The 21,201-nt window shown below is 46.7% G+C and overlaps 1 protein-coding gene across 1 annotated transcript; it reads left to right on the forward strand.

The window, feature by feature from the left end:
- The first annotated feature begins 11,632 nt into the window (after window positions 1–11,632).
- LOC100669308 (melanoma-associated antigen B2-like) lies at window positions 11,633–14,768 on the forward strand. Its single transcript, XM_010595802.3, has one exon. It carries the CDS (start codon window positions 11,633–11,635, stop codon window positions 12,569–12,571), a length of 939 nt encoding a protein of 312 aa, XP_010594104.2. The 3' UTR covers window positions 12,572–14,768.
- Window positions 14,769–21,201: the final 6,433 nt, after the last annotated feature.

The following is a 21,201-nucleotide window of genomic DNA, read 5'->3' on the forward strand; positions in this document are numbered from 1 at the left end:
TGAGGTCACAGGTCTCGCTGCTCGCTTGGCCTATAAGTCGGCCCTTTGGTGGCCTTGGGCCACTAATGTATCTTCCTGTTGATCTCCTTTGCACTGTAGCACAGCCAGAGTGGCGGGGAGTGACACCACCTCAAGGAGTTGTAAAATCTGTTGGTCATGTTTGATTTCTTACTGACCAAATTTAAACGCTCTCTTTGATTCCACAAGGTCTCATATACATGTAAAACTGACAACACGTTCCCTGAATCTATATAAATGGTCGCTGTCTTTGACTTGGCCAGCCATGAGGCCTGGATCACTGCAACCAGCTCAGCATTTTTCGCTGAGGTTCCATTTGGGCGAGTGTACGCATTGAGTACTTCATTGTTGCTGACAACTGCATGGCCCACTCTCCTTTGGCCACCCTCAATGAAGCTACTCCCACCTATGAAGATCTCTAAATTGGCATCTCTTGGAGGTTGATTTTTTGGGTCACAGTGGACAGAGTCTCTCAGGAACAGAGTGGGAAGAGGGGTGGCTTTATCTGGAGCCGCAACAGATTGGACTGATGCACGGGGATTACTGACTAGAGAGGCCTGGTACTGAGTTAGTCGGTACTCACTCTCTCTCAGGACACTCTCTCTGTCAGTGGGACTCCTGCTCACAATATGCACACTGGTTCTCTCCCAGCGGGGGTCAGGGCCAGGCCTCACTAGGTCTTTTCCTCCTGGGGGGCCTATACCGTTTCTGTACTGTTGGTGCTTTTGCCGGTAGGGCAACCTGGCACTTCCTGCCTTTGCCTTCTTCTCTGTTGTTATACACCTTGAATGCCAACTCGACTAGGTGTTCGATACTCATAGTTACTCCTCCCTCCATTTTGTGAAGTTGGTTCCCAACATCCGGGTCACACTGTCTTATAAAAATATTATTGACAATGTGAGCATTTGTTGGGTCCTTTGGATCTTGAATGAGTGTATTGTCTAAAGGCTCTATAACTCTTTCGAGGAAGGCTGCAGGGTCCTCATCTTTACACTAGTTAATTTCATGTACTATGTTCCAATCTGAGAGCTTAGGCACTCCACATCTAAGGCTCACTAAAAGACAGTCCCGACATCGGGGAGCCTACCATATTCTACTGTGTGATTGTGGTCCCAGTCGGGTCTTGAAGGGGGAAGATGTCATCGACTGCATCTCTGGTCTATAGAGCATCATGTCACCTCTGGACTTTCTCTCCAGCCTTGTCTGGGATCATGTTCTTCTCCTCTGGAAGGAGGAAGGTGCTTAAGAGGGATTGACAGCCTGCCCATGTGGCATCAAAAGAGGTAAAGATGGCAGTAAACAGTTCATACAATTTCTTTGGTTTCTCTCGACATCCTGAGGTGTTATTCTTCCAGTTAATCAGGCCCGCTGTACTAAAGGGAACCTGGCCCCTATTCACCACCAGAGTTGTTTGATGGAGGGGATACTGGCCGGGGGTAGCCCTCCCTGTTGACTCTGTCCTGGCTTTGTGGCACCCAGGGACACATTTGTCCCTCGATAGGGTATCCCCCCCCCGTATGGGGCGATGGCAAGGGAAAATTCCCAGGACACCTGAACTGCCTTCCCTGGTTAATTGTCTACGTCTTCCTCCGGCCCCGCACAGGTCCAGGAGGTGAGCCACACATGCTGCTGAAGCTGTAAGGCCTATTCATCACCAACCCTGGCTGCGGCACATAGGACTTTCTCTATTTCCCACAATTTCAACCGAATTTATCTCAGTTCTCTGAAGTACACGTTAAGGGTGAACAATTTGGAATGTTTTTAGGATTATCCTGTTCCTAACCCTACACACTCGCACAAAGACACACACAGAGACAAACAAAGAACACTAGTTTTCAATGTAGACAGAAGGACACCCCCACCCCAACCTAGATGAGTGCCCAGCAGACAGACAGACAAAGAATAACAATGCAAAAAGGACGTCCTCTAAACCAAAAACGAAAACCTGAACCAGGACTTCACCAAAATCAACGACCATAAACTAAATTTCCAGTGGTCTGCTGTCAGAGAGCAGAGATAGAGAGAAAGAAAGGGAAAGAGGCAAAGAGTTTCTGAAAGAAAGATTGTCGCGATGGCAGAGCAGCCTCCGAGGGACTTAAATACCCTCTATCAACTACCAATTAACCTTGGGTGATCACAGATGGACAAAGATCGTCGCAGATGGCAGAGTGACCCGATACCCTTGGTTTCAGAGGGGTTGAGCGACCCCAACTAGGCTGAGTCCACAACCGCCACTTCCCTCATTTTACAAACCTTGGGGTCAGGTCTTAGGACTGCACTGTTTCCACCCTCTTCTTTCCCTAGCTCCCTGGGAGGACTGTAACCCCCTCAGGGGAGACTTTAGTTCCCTCAGATGACCAGTGGAACAACCTGGTCCCACACGCTTACCTTAATGCCGAGGCCTTTCCCATTCTGTTTCAAGTTTCTGTTTCTGAGCTGAGGTGGGGACCCGGTGGGCCTCATCCTGGGGCGGGGATCACGGTGGCCACTGGAAACTCCTTACTGACCAAATGGGGTCACGGCACATCTTAAGGGGTTGCAGGGGGTCCAGATACTCACCACTCAGATTTTGGAGTCCGCAAGTCCCGGCCAGAGTTGCCAAAATCTGTAACAGAATGAGGCTTCTTATCCAGTCCTATCAGCCAGTCGAATTAAGACATATGCCACACCACCAGTTGCAAGGGAAACAGAAAGTAGAAATTTACTGTCTGTGCAGACAAGGAGCAATGGGGGGTCTTGGGACCATAAGGTCATGTGCTCCCTGACTGAGAGGGTTAGAGAGCTTTTTATTTCCAATGGTGTCTGGGGGTTGGGTTGGTGCCCGGAACTCTATGCCCTTCACCTTCCCATGTCCACATTTGGAAGTCCAGATGTTGAATCACATCAATGATGTTCACATTCAAGGATAGATTGTGGACATAGCTTTTCAGGTCCTGCGCATGAGCCAAAATCTTGATTCGTGCATGCACAGGTTTCTGGCACCAAATTCAAATGGTGGACAGGGCCACAGATGGTCGGGCAAAACCATAGTTAAAAGCTGCGTCTTGGCAGGCTGCAAGGGGGGTGGGGAACCAGGGCTGAGCCAGGGAATTCTTGGCTGGACCTTCAACCTGACCTTGGAGAAGTTGTGGTGGCTTCCCCAGGATTGTGTACTGCCTTACCCTTCACCAAAGTTACCACCAGAAAAACCAAAAACCAAGTCTGTTGCCATTGAGTCGAGCTGCCCCATAGTTTCCAGTTAGTGCTTGGTGGATTCGAACTGCTAACCTTTGGGTCAGCAGCCATAGCACTTAACCACTACAGCACCAGGATTTCCAGGTTACCACTAGGATACAAACACTCTTAACAGTGGTTGTCTTTGGGGAAGAGGACATTCTTTCCATTTAAACAATTTTTTACTATTTGAATTTTTGTTCCCTGTGCATGTATTACTTTTTTAACAAAATTTTAAACCTAATTTGAATGTAGGCTATTTTGAAATTCAACAAACTTTTAAAGCATATTAAAATAAATGATTTTTTTTGGTAATAACTATCCTTTTAAAAATGAACACTGGGAAAAGGTAATTGGATCTAAGGCTATGTCTACATGACGACAGCCCAACAAGCAGTTTTTTCATTGGGTGAAACGTTTTCATGGTTCGAGTCCATCCAGAGGTGCCTCAGAAAAAAGGCCGGGCGCTCTATTTCCAAAAAATCACTTATTGAAAATCCTATGGAGCACAGTTGTACCCTGACACACATGGGGTTACTATGAGTTGTAATCAACTTGACAGAGGGAGGTTTGGTTTGGCTTTGGATAGACCTCAGGGTCAAACTGAGATGATCTAGAATTTGTGGAGAATCCGCAAGAAGGCTTACGCAAAAAATACCCTTCTCGTGCCTGTTGTGTTTAACGTATTTTAAAATGCTTTCCACACCTGAAGTCTTTTAAAATAATACAAACAAAAAGGAGATGTTTGCATCTCTGGTGGAATGTGGCCTAGGATAGATGTCTTAGGGAGCACCCAAAAGAAATAGATGGAAGCTAAAAGGAAACTAGGAAGACAACCAAGACATCAGACTTCACTTAATCAGGGAGGTTGTTGTGAACCGGGAGTCCCTGGGTGGTGCAAATGGTTAACACTTTACATTGGGCTGCTAATCGAAAGGTTCAAGGTTCCAGTCCAACCAGAGGCACCTCAGGACAAGGGCCTGGCAATCCACATCTGAAAAATCAGCCATTAGAAACCCTGTGGAACACGGTTGTTCTCGGGACACTTGGGGACACCACGAGTTGGAATCAACAGTAACTGGTAAGGTTGTGAAATGCCTTAGTTTCTCTAAGCAGCCACATGCCCCTTTTATACCAATCACTTCGTCTCTCCTTTTACTTGAGAGGAAGAGACGTCCAGGAATCCTTCTGGGCCCTGAAAATTCTTGGTCCTGTGAATTTGTCTATCCTTTCAGAATTTTATATTGCTTTTTTCATCAGCAAATGTCGCTTTGCAGTAAATATGCTCAAATATCATGAGATCTATCTGGTGTATTTTTTTTTTACCTGTGCATAAATGGCCACACTGATTACCCTCCCTGTTGTTCAAGCCTTGTTTCTTCCCATACTGACTCTGGGCTTGGCCAGAGGTCAATGGGTTAATATCATATATGATACAAGTAGGGTCTGGACTTTCTTTTTGAGTTAGAACTTTGTTCTACATTTTTCTCTAGCTCTGTCCGGGACCCTCTCGTGTTTTCTCTGTCAGAGCAGCCAGTGGTGGGAGCCAGGCACCATCTATTTGTGCTGGACTCAGTGTGGTGGAGGCCATGGTAGCTGTGGTCCATTAGTCCTTTGGACTAATCTTTCCCTTGTATCTTTAGTTTTCTTCATTCTCCCTTGGTCCTGAAGGGGTGAGACCAGTGGACTATCTTTGATGGCCACTCACAGGCTTTTAAGACCCCAGATGCTGCTCACCAAAGTAGATTGTAGAACATTTTCTTTATAAACTATGTTATCCCACTTGAGTGGATGTTCCTGAAAGCGTGGTCCCCACAGCCCCCTGCCCAGTAATCTGGTCCCTCTGGGATTTTGGAAATGTCTATGGAGCTTCCATGACCTTCACTTGGACAAGTTGTGCTGGCTTCCCCAGTTTTGTATACTGTCTTACCCTTCACCAAAGTTACCAGTTATCTATTGTCTATTTAGTGTTTTTCCATCCCCACCCCTCCCTTCCCTCGTAACCATCAAAGATTAGTTCCTTTTGTTTGTAAACCTTTTCAGTACAGGAGTGAACTCATACAATATTTGTCCTTTTGTGACTGACTCATTTCACTCAGCATAATGCCCTCCAGATTCATCCATGTTATGAGATGCTTCACAGATTCATGGCTGTTCTTTCTCATTGTGTAATACTCCATTGTGTGTAGGTACTACGGTTTGTTTATCCATTCATTGTTCTTTATCATTGAGTAATGCTCCATTGTGTGTATGTAGCACCATTTGTTTATCCATTCATCTGTTGATGGGCATCTAGGTTGTTTCCATCTTTTTGGTATTGTAAACATAGATGTGCATGTATCTGCTCATATAAAGGCTCTTATTTCTCTAGGATATATTCCAAGCAGTGGGATTGCTGGATCCTATGGTAGTTCTATTTCAGGCTTTTTAAGGAAGCAACAAATGGATTTCCAAAGTGGATGTACCATTTGACATTCCCACCAGCAGTGTGTAAGTGTTCCAGTCTCTCCACAACCTCTGCGACATATATTATTTTGTGTGTTTTTGATTAATGCCAGTCTTATTGGGGTGAGATGATATCTCATTGTAGTTTTGATTTGCATTTCTCTAATGGCTAATGATCGCGAGCATTTCCTCATGTATCTGTTAGCCACTTGAATGTCTTCCTTGATGAAGTGTGTCTGTTCATATCCTTTGCCTATCTTTTAATTGTATTATTTGTCTTTTATTGTAGAGGTGTTGGATTTTTCTGTAGATTTTAGATATTAGACCTTTGTTGGATTTCTCACAGTCCCTAGGTTTTTTCCCAGTCTCTAGGTTCTTTCTTTATTCTTTTGGTGAAGTCTTTTGATGAGCATAAGTGTTAGATATCTAATTTATCTTCTGGTGCTTGTGTATTGCTAGTTATGGTTTGCATCCTGTTAATGCCATGTATTCAGGAAACTAAATTCTTGAAGATTACCGTTGTCTTCTCTTTCGCCAAATCACATAGCATTTGAAGCTGAGTTCATTCTGAATTGTCATGCAGCTTTCCATGGGGAATGGATATTTGAACAGAAGCCTGAAAGAAATGAGAAAGAAAACTATATGGATATCCAGGGAATGAGCATGTCTGGAAGGTTTGTGGAAGGTAACTACCCTGACATAGGACCATGCTGTGTGCCTCCAAGGAACACACAGGAGCCATTATCATTGACTGAAGTGCAAAAGAGGAGAGGTTGGGGAGATGAATTTAGAGAAGTACCCAGAGGCCAGTTTAGGCAGGCCTTGGAGACTGGTTAGACCCTCAGGGAGCACCAAGAGAGTTTCCTACTCTGAAATTCAGTACTGAACCTTGTCGTGGCGTTTTAGGGAATAAACCAATACCAAAGAAGATGCAGGCAAATTGACATTATGAACATAAAACATGAGCTCTACCACTCACACTTTCTTTTCTAAGCCTAAAAAATGTCCCAGTATTGGAGTTGCATTCTTGGTCATCCAGGTAAACAGAGTCAGTGACTAAAGTTTTGTAAGATTAAAAAAAAAAATGAAATATACCTTTCAAAATTACAGGAGGGCTTGAACAAATTTTATGCATCTGAACATAAAACAGCATTCATTTCGTAATAATTATACTTTGAGATACAGGATGAAATGGATGAAATAAATAATATGCACTTTAAAGGTGGCAAAAGTTGTATAATGGCATATGCTTATTCATAGTCCCAAAGGGGTGAAAAAAAGAGAAGGAAAGATGGAGAAGCAGGGCCTTATTTTTTGCATACCTTCTCTGCATCTTCTGAGTACCCCTGTGTTGGATGGGTAAGACAAGGATTTAAGGGTCATCTGAGCAGCTTTGTCAAAACAGAACATACAGTCTCTGGAAGGATGGCCTGAGGCTAAAACAAACGGCTCTTCTTGAGGTCCTTTCCCCAAACACAAAATTGTGTTCTTTCCAGAACCCTGCAATAAACCAATGTGTAAAATGTTTCAATGCTGTGTATGTTGCAATGAGTTTTTCCTAAATTAGTAGCAACAGGCTTCTGGATTTAGGGAGGTTACTCGTAACAGATTTGCCCTCCTGCTATAAACAACAAGAAAACTGGACAAGCTCTATTAAACAGCAGCTTTTGGATGCTGGACAACAGAATATGGTGCATTATGCAGACTGCCCAAGAGGAGAAGTCCTGGTAGTGGTTAAGAGCTTGGCTGCTAACCAAAAGGTTGGCGGTTCGAATGCACCAGCCACTCCTTGGAAACCGTATGGGGCAGTTCTACTCTGTCCGGTATGGTCGCTATGAGTCGGAATCAACTCGACGGCAACGGGTTTAGAGAGCGCTGTCCTGGGCCCCTTGTCTTGTGCTGCAGCGTCGCCATCTCACATCGCTGTCAGACAGGAACCCATTCTCTGCAAGGTTTCCAGGAGGCAAATGACTCAAGACTTGGAGGGATGTGACATTCCCTGGGAAGTCTTGAGTCCAAGAGACAGGAACCAATATGAGGACTTCCATGAGCCCCAAGCAGGGCTGGCAATCTACTACCTAATCCTTCCTCTTATTTCCTCTACAGGGTCCTGACCCGGAGAGTAGAAGCCTTGTGGGGTCCTAGAGCAGAGCCCTCCGAGAATCCTGTAAAGGCGGCCTTTGTTAAAGCCAAGGAGCCATCTCTCTGCTGCAGGGGCGTGCACCCTCTCAGCCCCGTCTGAAAAATCAGCCATTGGAAACCCTACGGAGCACATTTATTCTCTGGCACACAAGGGGTCTCCATAATTTGGAATCAACTCAACAGTAACTGGTAAGGTTGTGAGCTGCCTTAGTTTCTGTTAAGGGCCACATCCGCTTCTTATACCCATCCCTGCATCTCTCGTTTTAGTTTCAAAGGAAGAGACATCCAGGTACCTTTCTGGCTCCTGAAATATCTTGGTCTTAGGAACTCGTCTTTCCTTTCAGAGTTTATGTTGCATTCTTTATCAGCAGCTTTCCCTTTGCAGTCAATATGCTCAAATATCATGAGATCTATCTGGTACATTTTTTCCACCTGTGCATAAATGGCCACACTGATTACCCTCCCTGTTGTCCAAGCCTTGGGAAGTCCCTTCCCATACTGACTCTTTGCTTGACCATAGTGCTTGCTTTGCTCTATGGGATAATAGCAAAGATGACGCAAGTATAGACTTACATAGAGATGTGACATTGGGGTTTGCCCTCTCTTACTTTTCTTGCGATACCTTGAAACCACCACCATGGGAACAAATGCAAGCTAGCCTGTGGATGGTGAGAGCTAAATGGCCTAGATATCTCCTTTGCCCCTGCCAGCAAAAAGATAGGCAGCCAACCAAGAAACAAGTGAGTGAGCCATGGACCATCAGCTGACCACAAACTGAGGAGTGACCCCAGACAGCACTACATGGTGCAGAGATGTGCCATCCCAACTGAAACCACAGACTCATGAACAAAGTAGTGGCTGTTGTTTGGAGCCACTAAATTTTGGCATGGTTTGTTATATAATATAAATCATAACTTAACTCTATAACCCTTCTAGCTGCTGCTTTATCTTCTTCCATTCATTGCCAAATCTTTTATTTCTTATCAAATACTAACTTGCCTAACACATAATTATATGTCTAACTATGTGGTAGAGACTGTGCTATCCAATCATGCATAGAATAGTAAGCAATACCAGCCATGGGAACTACCTTTAAGTAATGATAGCTAAAATTAATGAGTGTTTTCTGTGTGCCTTCTATCATGTTAATCTTTTAGCATACGTTAGTTCATACACCAACCCTACTATTGACCCCATTTTACTGATGCATAAACGGAGTCTCAGAGAATGTTAAGATATTTGCTTTAAGTCACAGTAAGTGATGGACTTCAGATCTTTGTCCAACACTTGTGCTCTGAACCATTACACTTTAGCTTAAGAACAAATATAAAGAAACCTAGAAATTGAGTCTTAGCTCTGGCAGTAATTTCCACATCCACAAAGAGAATGCAGATCTCCTTCCCTTATCTTAAAGGGCCTGTCTAGCTACGCTTTTACTGCGATCCAAAATAAAAAGTCTTTAATCTGAGTCCAGTAGCCTTGCCACTTACACTTTGTTTACTATCTTGTTCATTAGTATCTTTCCTCCGTGGGGAAACTAAATTCTTTTCTTTTTAAATAGTACTTTAGATAAAGGTTTACAGAGCAAACAAGTTTCTTATTAAACAATTAATACACATATTGTTTTGTGACATTAGTTGCCAACCCCACGATATGTTAACACTTTCCCCTTCTCGACCTTGGTTTCCCTATTACCAGCTTTCCTGTCCTCTCCTGCCTTCTTGTCCTCGCCGCCGGGTTGCTGTGCTCATTTCGACTCGTTTTGTTTTCTGGGCCTTCCTTATCTTTGGCTGAACCTCAGGAGTGACTTCAGTAATGAGCTATGAGGTTGTACGGGGACCATACTCTCATGAATTCTCCAGTTCCTGTCGGACACTAAGTCTGGCACTTTATTTTTGTGAGCTAGAATATTGTTCTACATTTTTCGCCATCTCTATCCAGGACCCTCTATTTGGACCCCCGTCAGAGCGGTCAGTGGTGGTACCCGGGCTCCATGTAGTTGTGCTGGACCCTTAGTCTAGACGAGGACCCTTAGTGCTAATGAGGATGCTTCCCCTTAAAAGAGGGGCCGCCCACAGCTCATCCTTGATGGCAGCTCTGGGAGCCCCCAGGCAGTGGTAGCCAGATGTTTAGCACCCCGACTTCCCTCTAAGGAGGTGAGGGCCTTAGCCTGAGCCATCAATCCTAGCCCTGCTTTCGGGTGGACTCAAGTTAGTAGAGGGCGGGTCCCTACCCTGGAACAAGTTTAGAAGCCTGAGTGAGGATTGAAGAGGTCACCAACTGAAAACGCTGGGGTCACGTAACCCCCGGCCGCCCTGACCAGCCCTAGGATTCCCAAACGGCCTGCAAAGGATGTGGCTCACTCTGACTTCCAACTGTGAGGTCTCAGGAAGGTGTGGTCTTTGGTCTGAGGGATGTGGCCTCATGACAGCAGAGAGTGGGGTTCCAGAAATGGTGCAGAGTTAAGGGAAGATACGATTGAGGTACTGGGACCACTCAACCCAAAATGGGGGGGACTGCAGAGGGCTCTGCTAATGCCGGGAGCCCTGGAAGCCCAGGACAAATCTGGCAGGTGCAGGGGACAATGGACTTCTGCCTGGAGTGTCTGAGGGAGCTGAGCACCTTGGTTTAAGCCCCAATTCAGGAGATAGAGGGATCTGAGATACTGGTGGCAATCAAGATAAAAACCCCTTAGAAGGCAATAGGGAATTAACCCCGCTTCACCCCTCCCCCAAGAAGAGAGGAGGATGCAGAAAAGCCTCCTACTGCTGTTGCCCAGGGGAGCCACGGTCAGAGGTGTCAAGTTGAGGTGCCTCCTGGTTCGTTCCTACGGACAGGTGGTCTCTGGGACATGAAGTCCTTGGACTACTGGAGAGGCTTATTCAGGAGAGGAAACCCTGGTGGCATAATGCTTAAGTACTATGGCTGCTAACCAAAAGATCAGCAGTTCAAATACACCAGGCACTTCTTAGAAATTCCATGAAGTTAGTTCTACTCTGTACTATAGGGTTGCATTGACTGTGAATCGACTCGACAGTAAGGTGTACCAAGGTAGTTTTCTGCAGAGGCAGGAAACGTGGTCTCTAATGGGAGTCAAGGTGAGGATCCTCAGTTCTGAGGAGGTGACTCCTCCCAGAAAAGAAGGAAGAAACAGAGAGCCCCAATATTGCATTCGGACCTGGAGGAACTGGGTATGGTGACTTAGTGAGTTGCACTCACTAACTCTCAGGGCATTTTGGGGAGGTGAGGGCCCTGGTAAAAGGGGGTAACCATGGTGAGAACCCTGGTGGAGGACTGAGGCCTCCAGGGAACCCCAGACAGAATGGGCCCCAGTGTGCTGTCATCACTGAGACACCGTGCCAAGAGTGGTGACTGATATGCTCCTTCAGTTTCTGCTTGTGGGTCCCAGAGGGAGTTGAGGTTTCAGAGTCAGATTAGTAGAGGGGGGAGGTGCCCTGGCCCTGCTGGCAGTTGATATTATGGCCCTACGAGTGAAATTAGAAGAATCCCCAATAATCCAGTACAGAGAGTCCCTAGCGTCAGGCCCTGCTGTCACCCCAGTATGCCCCAAGCAGGGCTGACAATCTACAACGTAATCCTTTAATTTTCTCTACAGGGTCCTGACCGGAACAATAGGAGTTTTGTGAGGTTCTAGAGCTGTGTCCTCAAAAATCCTGCAGAGGCGTCGGTTGCGAAAGCCAAGGAGGCATCTCTGCTACAGGGGCGCACATCCTCTCAGCCTTTGTCCTCCTGTGGGCCTGCACCGCCTGCCCTCTTTCTCCACTCCTGCCTACTGTCCTTGAGCAGAGTCATCATGCCTCGTGGTCATAAAAGTAAGCTCCGCGCCCGCGAGAAACGTCGGCAGGCCCAAGGTGACACCCACCGTGTCCAGGGTGCTGAGGCCACTGCAGCAGAGGAGGAAGGGTCCCCGTATTCTTCCTCCTCTCCTGTTGGGGGGCCTCTGCAGAACTCTCCTGCTGCTCACACTCCCCAGGGGTCTCAGAGAGCGCCATCCACCACCACTGCTACTGTAGGTGCTTCAGGCAGAACAGCTCCTAGAGGGGCCAAGCGCCAAGATGAGGAACGGCCAAGCTCTTATTCTACCCCAGGCCCCAATGAGAGGTCACATAGAGTCCCCCTAACCAGGAGGGTGACCATGTTGTTCCAGTTCCTGCTGTCCAAGTATGAAATGCAAGAGCACATTACCAAGGGAAAAATGTTGAAGATCATCAACAAAAGGTACAAGGAGCACTTCCCTGAGATCCTGAGGAGAGCCTCTAAGTGCATAGAGCTGGTCTTTGGCCTTGACGTGAAGGAAGTCGATTCCAAAGGTCAATCGTATACCGTTGTCAGCAAATTGGAGATCGCTGAGGAAGAGGATCTGAGTGGTGGCAGGGGGTTTCCCAAGACCGGGATTCTGATGCCTCTCCTGGCCATGATCTACAGGAATGGCAACCGGGCCACCGAGGAGGAGATGTGGGAATTCCTGCATGTGTTTCAGATGTACGATGGGAAGATGCACTTCATCTTTGGGGAGCCCCGGAAGCTCATCACCAAAGATTTGGTGCAGGCAGAGTACCTGGAATACCGGCAGGTTCCCAATAGTGATCCTCCACGCTATGAATTCCTGTGGGGTCCCAGAGCCCAAGCTGAAGCCAGCAAGGCAAAAATCCTGGAGTTTTTGGCCAAAGTCAAGGATACCAACTCCAGTGCCTTAGAAGCCTTGTATAATGAACCTTGGGGAGATGAGTAAGAGACAGCCTCAGGCAGAGAATGGGCCGGGGCTTGTCCTCATGCCAGGGCCAGGGCTAGTGTCAAGGAGAGTCTAGCCGGTCCTCCCATCCCTGGTGAAGTCTGATGCAGGTCCTTCACTTTGTTGTTGAAAATGGCTGGTTAACCTTCTAAGTAGTAGAGGCAACATGGGGCCGGAGTAGGCACATGTATGTCTTCTCATATTCCCGTTACACTTGAGTGACTTATAGATTTAGCTCGTTTTTTGTATTTTTCACATGTTGTTCTTTTTAACTGAAGGATTGTTAAGATTCAGAATCTAAATTCACCTCATGTATTGCTGTTTTTTTCAGATTTCAGGGTAAGAGTTTTATATTGTGTAAAACAAGTTGAAAATCCTTGAAACGTTTCTTATAAATCCGGAACTAGTTAACGTGGTATCGGAATAGGAATGTCCTTGGAAATATTAAAGACATCCACAAGAGTTAGTTGGGATGACAAGGTAGAGGTGGAAAACCATAAAAGTTGGTCAATTCTTGGTTTCCCTTATTCCACTTGGTAAAAGTAGAACATTCATGTGCTTGGATTTGTTCATCTTATTTAAGGATGTGGGAGAAAATAAATTGTGATGATTTGACCTCTTGTTCCCTGCCTCTTATTTTCCCCAAACAGTAATTGAGCGTCTGCCCTTTGGAAGGCTCCATGTTAGTACTGGGGCCCTTTAAGTAAAGGTGTGGCAGCCGGTGTATAGATTTTAGAGTCTAAGAGCAACAACAAAATAAGGAGAGGGTTGAGAGACTCTCCAAGACCTCAGGACTAGTAGAAAAGGAGTGAGCACTTCAGGGTTCCCTCTAGCGTAAATGTCCTGAGGGAGGGCATTTTGGGGCCTTGGGATACTTTGATCTCTCAGTGTGTGCTGGGGGAATTTTAAGTTAGGAACATAGGGTAGGGAAGGGTAGGTGGTGAGAAGAGCAGGTAGGGGTGAGGCTGGGGGCTGGGGCAAGTCCAGATGAGGCTATGGGAGCGGTGGGCAGGATCAGACACTCCCATCATGTGTCTCGGCGTAGAATGGCTGCGCCTGGAATGGCAACCAGCTCTTCACACTGCCTCTGGAACTGGGGGTAAAGCAGAGAGAAATCCCCCTGGAGCACTCTGGAAGGTGTCCTGTGTTCTTGTCCCAGTGCACTTGAACATAAATGCTGACTGTGTGTTATGCACATCATTTCCAGGGTTTCTGAGATAATAGGGAGATATTCCATGTAAGGAAGCCAGTGTTAGTAGCTTTTTGTCTTTGGTTGGGGGATCCAGAGGCCATGCCATTGAAAGGACAGTAGAATGAGGTTGTCTTGAGTGTCATTTGGCAAACGCCAAGTGAAGACTGGACTTTTGGCCGTGGTGATGAAAATTGGGGTGACGTAGATGCAACGGCAGTTGGGAGGGAAAGTTGTTTGTCCTTCATAGCACTTCTAGGAGCTTTGTGTTGCATTAAACTGGGACAGTCTACCCACATGTGTATTAAAAAATATACTCCCTAGCATGGATTGAATTTATGCACCGTGTCCCACAAAAACAGGTCCTGTCCATAATGACACAGTACCATGGTTATAATGCTATTTGGGAATATGTGTTTTTATGTAAAGAGTGGATTGTAAGGCCTGTCTTGAGACAACCTAACACCTTCTCAAGAGGAAAAAGATGTTGCACGCAGCTCCCGTAAGAATTTATAGCCTTGGAAACTCTATAGGGCAATTCTATTGTGTCCTGTTGCATCCCTGTGAGTCAGAATCTTCTGGACAGCAGTGTTTTGTTTTGTTTTTTGTCCGAGGGTTGTCTTAAGTCCAATCTCTTTTGAGAGAGAAAGGAGGTGATTCAGCAAGCAAGTAATCACAAGTGAGGAATGATAGTTGCCATGCCAGGTGAGGTCTCCAAGGAAAGATGAAACAGAAGCTGAAGAAAGACAAGGACCTTCCCCCACAGCAAACAAAGAGTTAAAGTTATCCCCTAGAACCAGCACCTGAATTTAGATTTCTAGCCTCCTAAATTGTGAGAAAATAATTTTCTATTTGCTGAAGCTTTCCACTTGTGGTATTTCAGTTATAACAGCACTAGATAACTATGACACTCTCTAATGAGTGATAAAGTGCTTTGACCTTGACTACTAACATAAATGTTGGGAGTGCAGACCCATGCAGGGGCACTGCAGAAGAAAGACCTGGCAATCTGTTTCTTTAAAATTTATAGCCGAGGAAACCCTACAGGGCAGTTCTACATGGGGTTGGTTTTAGTTGGAATTGACTCGAGGACAAGGAGGTATTGTAAAATATTACTTAGTTTTTCTTTCTAAGTAGTATTTCTTCTCATTTGGTTTTCTTTGTCCTAGAGCGCTGCGTATTCTTACAAACCCTGGAGAAAACAAGACAAAAAATTCTCAGATGGCCGTTGGTATTGTGTGGTGTCAAAATGATCATAGTAATAAGTGCCATTTTTTAAAGACCCAATATGCGCAGACACTTTGCCAGGTGCTTCTCATGCCTTGCACACAATGCACCAGCCCTAGAAGCCAGGGCTTGTCAATCCCACTTCACAGAAGAAGAACCTGGAGCTCAGAGTGTTTGGTAATGTGTTTGAGTTTGCAAGTCTAGCACCTGAGCCAGCTAGATTAGACCCCTGGTGTGAATCCCTCTGGAACTCACACTGTTCAACCACTCCTACCAGCCAGAGGCTTACCCTATGTCACTTAATTCACAATTCTTTTCACTACAAAATGTATCTCAGGTAAGAAAATGAATAACGCAGTGTCCAGAGCATTGAGTTGGACGATATAGTCAGAGCTATGTGGATACTAAAAGAACTGAGATGTGTGAATAAGGAAAAGGAAAAGACAATATTCAATGACAATACAATCATTGACATATACAAGGCCAGAGAACCTGAAAAGATTTGGGGCTCATAAAATCATCCTGGAGAGCCCCTGGCTGTGGAAAGTAGATCTAACAGAACCAACGTTACATGAGCCTCTGTGTGTGGCTGAGGGAGAGAAGGATGAGATCAGCCTGGTTTTCTGACAGTCCACCACCTGTGTTGGGCTTCTTGTCTTTGGCTGCAGCTTCCTCATTCATGCCACTCCTCACTCTTGGGCAGGGAACCAATCTCTGCAAGATTTCCAAAGGGAAATTTGCTTGAGTTTGCAAGGATGTGGCATTTCTCAGGAAGCCTTTAATCAAAGAGGAGCCAAGAAGAGGACCCCAGTGGATGAGAACACACAGAGGAAAAACACACCAGAATTTAGGGATCACACAAAGAACCACAGGGCTTGCTCTCAGACGTAGAGAGCCCCAGGTAGTGCCCTCACTTGTTTTTCAGATTTCTCAGGAACCTGAGACAGTGGCCTAAGGACACCCTCCAAGTCAGTAAAGCAAGGACACTCAGCCTCTGATAGATATCTAAGTGATGACCCTGAATGAAGATGATGGGCGGCCCCTCAAGAAGAGTGACGGCCCCTAGCGTCTGGCCTTGCAGTTGGCCCTGAGAGATTTCAGACAGTCCTGGCTGGATATGCCTTATCCTGACTTCCAAATCAGTGGTCCCAGGTCAGTGAAGACCTTGATATGAGGGGAGCAACCTGGGATTCAGCAGGGAGTGGATTTCCAGGACAGGTCAGGTTCAAGATAAAGACTGTGAATGAGGAAGGAGGGAACCACCCACCCCAGACAGAGGAGGCCACACAAAATGCCCCCTGCTGTCGGCCCTGGGAGTCCCAGGGCAGAGATGTCAGGATGAGGAGTCCCCTCAATTCTGCCTGGAGGGTCTTGTGGGCATACCCCAGGTCCATAGAGGGAGGAGACTCAGGCCCTCAAAGGAGGCAAGGTGAGGACCCTGAGTGTTATGAGTGGTAACCCCATCAACAGAAGGAGCGGAAGAGAGCATTGCCTCTGTTCTAAGTCCTGGGAAGCCTCTGGGAGATCTCTCTGCCAGAGGTGCCCATCGTTTCTTCCTGAGTGGTCTCAGGGAGGGACGGTCTGGTCTAAAGTGGCAGCCCCAGTTCTGCAAAGGGAGGAGTCTTGTACCTAACTGTAATTAAGTGTGTACCCTGAGTGTTTATGGGGCATTCTACTGCCTAAAAATGATCTTCTCGGAGAAGTGAAACAGACTGCCCTCCTGTGAGACCTCACGCATGTGTATGGTGTGGCACACCCTGATCTATCCCTCCAGGGTCTCGGCTTGGTGAGAATCTTCTCATGAGCCTGTGAGTCAGGTCTTTATACATGGGACTCCCAGGCTCTGATAGGTATCAAGGTGGGAGCCCTGTATGAGCACTAAGGGATCACTCACTCCAGAACACTGGAGTCCCAGGAATCCTGCCCTTGCTGTCAGCCCTCAGGGCCTCTGGCACCTACCACAAATACCTTGAATCTTGGAGGCCTGCCCTACAGCTTTATACAGATGTGACATGTCCTGGCTTCCATTTAGGGAAGCTGCACCTTCTGGTTTGGGGAGTGTGAGCTCTCCTCAGCAGAGGAGAGTGGAGTCTCAGGACTGATCAGGAGTCAAGGTGAGGACCCTGAATGTGGACTGTTGTGACCAATTAACCCGAGAAAAGTGGGGTCCTAAGAGCGCCGCCCCTGCTGTTGCCACTCGGGGACACGCCCCTAAGGACCTTGGCCCTCGGAGACCACCCTATACCCTTGGCCGAATGTGATGAGCGGGCTTGCGGCGACTTCCATCTAGGAAGTGCCGGGAAGGTGAGGCCTCTGGTGTGACCGGGTTGAGAGTTTCATCAGCGGAGGAGGGTGGAGTCTCAGGACTGGTCAGGAGTCCAGGTGAGGACCCTGAATGTGGACTAAGGAGACACCTAATGCAGAACAGAGAAGCTCCCACAAAGTCCTGCCCCTACCGCCAGCCTCAAGACCACCAGGCTGACTTCTGCCTGTAAAGTCTAAGGATGGGCGGGCCTTGGTCCAAGAAAGCACCCGAGTCCCGAAGAGGGAGGAGACCTAGAGCTGAACTGCAGGTGAGGCGAGGACCCTTAGTGCGAATTAGGAGGCTTCCCCTTAAAAGAGGGGCTGCCCGTATCCCATCCTTGGTCTCAGCTTTGATAGTCTCCAGGCAGGGGTAGCCAGATGTGAAGCACCCTGACTTCCCTCTAAGGAGGTGAGGGCCTTGGTCTGAGCCACCAATCCTAGCCCTGCTTTCAGGTTGACTCAAGTTAGTAGATGGAGAAATACCAGTTCCTACCCAGAAGCCAGGTCATAAGCCTGAGTGAGCAATGAAGGGGTCACCAAATTGAGAAGTCTGTGGTCAGGTGACCCCAGCCACCCTGGCCAGGCCTAGGATTCCCAAAACAGCCTTCAAAGGATGTGGCTCACTCTGACTTCCAAGTGAGGTCTCAGGAAGGTGTGGTCTTTGGTCTGAGAGCTGTGGCCTCAGGTCAGCAGAGGATAGGGTCCCGTGAACGGTGCAGAGTCAAGGAAAAGACATGATTGAGGTACTAGAGATCACTGGACCCAAGATGGGGATGGCTACACTGAACCCTGCTAATGCCATGAGCCCTGGGAGCCCAGGACAAATCTGAGGAGCTCAGGTGACCCTTGACTCTCGCCTGGAGGGTGTAAGGGAAATGAGGGCCTAAGATTAAGCCCCAATTCAGCAGAGAGAGGAATCCCAGAATCTGGTGGACGTCAAGGTAGAAGTCCTTCAAGAAGAAAGATGGAATTAACACCCACCAAACAAGAAGAGGCTGTACAACGTCCCCCCTCTACTATTGGACCTGGGAAGCCAAGGTCAGAGATATCACACTGAGGTGCCCCCTTCTTTTTTCCTGAGAGTGTGTCATCTCAATGTCATGAAGTCCTTGGGCTGATGGAGAGGCCTACTCAGCAGAGGCAGGAGACTGGGTCCCTAAAAGGAATCAAGGTGAGGACACCGAATTATAATGAGGTGACTCCTCCCTGTAGTAAGGGGGAACCATAAAGCCCCACCCCTGCTTTGAAACCTGGGGACCTGGCATGCTGACTTAGTGAGTTGCAGTTACTTCTTCCAGGGCATGTCAGGGAGGTGAGGGATCTGGTCAAAGTGGGCACCCAAGGTGAGGACCCTTGTGGAAGGGTGAGCCCTCCAAGGAACCCGAGACAGAACGAGCCCCACTGTGCTGTCATCACTGAGACACCCTGTCAGGAGTGGTGGCTGAGCTACTCCTTCAGTTCCTCCCTGTGGGTCCCAGAGGAATCTGAAGTATCAAGTTCAGTGTAGCAGAGGGGAGTGGCCCTGGCCCTGCCAGCAGTTGGTATGATGACCCTGACATGAACTGAGCAAACCCCCAACTAACCCAGTACAGAGTCTTTAGTGCCAGCCCCTACTGTGACCCCAGGAAGACCCAAGCAGGGCTGGCAATGTATAACCTAATCCATCCTGTAGTTTCCTCTACAGAGTCCTGACCAGGACAGTAGGGGCCTTGTGGGGTCCTAGAGCAGTGCCCTCCAAGAATCCTATAAAGGCGGTGTTTGTTAAAGCCAAGGAGGCATCTGTCTGCTGCAGAGGCACACACTCTCTCCACCACTTCTAAAAAATCAGCCACTGGAAACCCTGTGGAGCACAGTTGTTCTCTGGCACAGAAGGGGTCTCCACGAGCTGGAATCAAGTCAACAGAAACTGGTAAGGCTGTGAACTGCCTTAGTTTGTCTTAGCAGCCACATCCCCCTTATACTCATCACTTCATCTCTCCTTTTAGTTTCAGAGGAAGAGACATCCAGGAACCCTTCTGGCTCCTGAAATTTCTTGGTTCTTTGAACTCGTCTATGTTTCAGAAATTTATGTTGCTTTCTTCATCAGCAACTTTCCCTTTGCAGTAAATGTGCTCAAATATCATGAGATCTATTTGGTGCATTTTTTTCACCTGTGCATAAATGGCCACACTGATTACCCTCCCTGTTGTCCAAGCCTTGTGAAGTCCCTTCCGATACTGACCCTGGGCTTGGCCACAGTGCCTCCTTTGTTCAATGGGATAATAACAAACATGACAGGTAGAGAGTTGAAAAGAGATACCTTGTGACCACCACCATGTGAACAAATGCAGGCTAGCCTGCTGCATGGTGAGAGCTAAATGGCCTAGATACCTCCTTTGCCCTTTGCCAACAGAAATACAGGCAGCCAGGCAAGAGACATGTGAATGAGGCCATGGACCATGAGGTGACCACAGACTCAGGAGTGGACCCAGTCAACACTACATGGTGCAGAGATGTGCCATCCCAACTGAAACCACAGACTCATGAACAAATTAATGGCTGTTGTTTTGAGCCACTAAATTTTGGCATGGTTTGCTATATGACATAAATCTTTACTTAACTATATAACCTTTCCAGCTACGGCTTTAATTATTTTCTTCCATTCATTGCCAAAATAGTATATTTCCTATCAAATACTTATTGAACACATAATTATACAAGCATACTATGTGATAGGGACTGTGCTAACCAATAATGTATACAAAAGGAAGCAATAACAGACAGGGAACTATCTTTATGGAACAAAGAAAATGATGAGAGCTGAAATTTCCTGACTGTTTTCTGTGTACCATCGACCATGTTAATCTTTTAGCATACATTAGTTCATACATGAATTTTATTATTGACCCCATTTTACAGATGCAGAAATGGAGGTTCAGAGAATGATATTTGCTTTAAGTCAGTGATGGAATTCAGATCTTTCTCCAGCACTTGTGCTCTGAACCGTTATGCTTTAAGAACAGATATACAGAAACCTAGGAATTGAGTCTTAGCTCAATTAGACAGTAACTTCTAAGTCAGTGAGAGGATGCAAATCTCCTTTCGTTACCTTTAAGGCTCTGCCTAGCTACCCTTTTACTATGATTCAAAATAAAAAGTTTTTAACTGAGTCCAGTTCCTTGCCACTTACACTTTGCTTTGTATCTTGTTCATTAGCATCCGTCCTCCTCTATGGGGAAAGTGAATTCTTTCTTTTTAACTGTACTTTTCTTATTAAACAATTAATACACATATTGTTTTCTGACATTGGTTGCCAACCCAGTGATATGTTAACATTTTCCCCTTCTCGACTTTGGTTTCCCTATTACCAGCTTTCCTGTCCTCTCCTGCCTTCTGGTCCTTGCCGCTGGGCCGGTGTGCCCATTTAGACTCGTTTTGTTTTATGGGCCTGCCTAAATTTGGCGTTTGCATCGAGGACCTTGGTGAGGCTGACAACTGCGTGGCCCACTCTCCTTTGCGCACCCTCAATGAAGCTACTCTCACCTATGAAGATGTGACTTCAGCACTGAGCTGTAAGGGTGTCCAGGGGCCATCCTCTCGGGGTTTCTCCAGTCTCCATCAGACAGTAAATCTTTTTTTTTTTTTTATCGTGATTTAGAATTCTGTTCTACATTTTTCGCCGTTTCTATTCAGACCCTCTATTGTGATCCCTGTCAGAGCAGTCCGTGGTGGTAGCCAGGCTCCATCTACTTGTGCTGGACTCCATCTGCTAGAGGCTGTGGTACTTGTGGTCGATTAGTACTTTGGACTAATCTTTCCCTCATGTCTTTGGTTTTCTTCATTTTCCCTTGCTCCAGATGGGTTGGGAGCAGTGGAGTATCTTAGATGGCCACTCACAATTTTTAAGACCCCAGATGCTACTCAGTGTATT

Source organism: Loxodonta africana, chromosome X, assembly GCF_030014295.1.
Source record: "Loxodonta africana isolate mLoxAfr1 chromosome X, mLoxAfr1.hap2, whole genome shotgun sequence".
In the NCBI taxonomy this organism is placed as follows: Eukaryota; Metazoa; Chordata; class Mammalia; order Proboscidea; family Elephantidae; genus Loxodonta; species Loxodonta africana.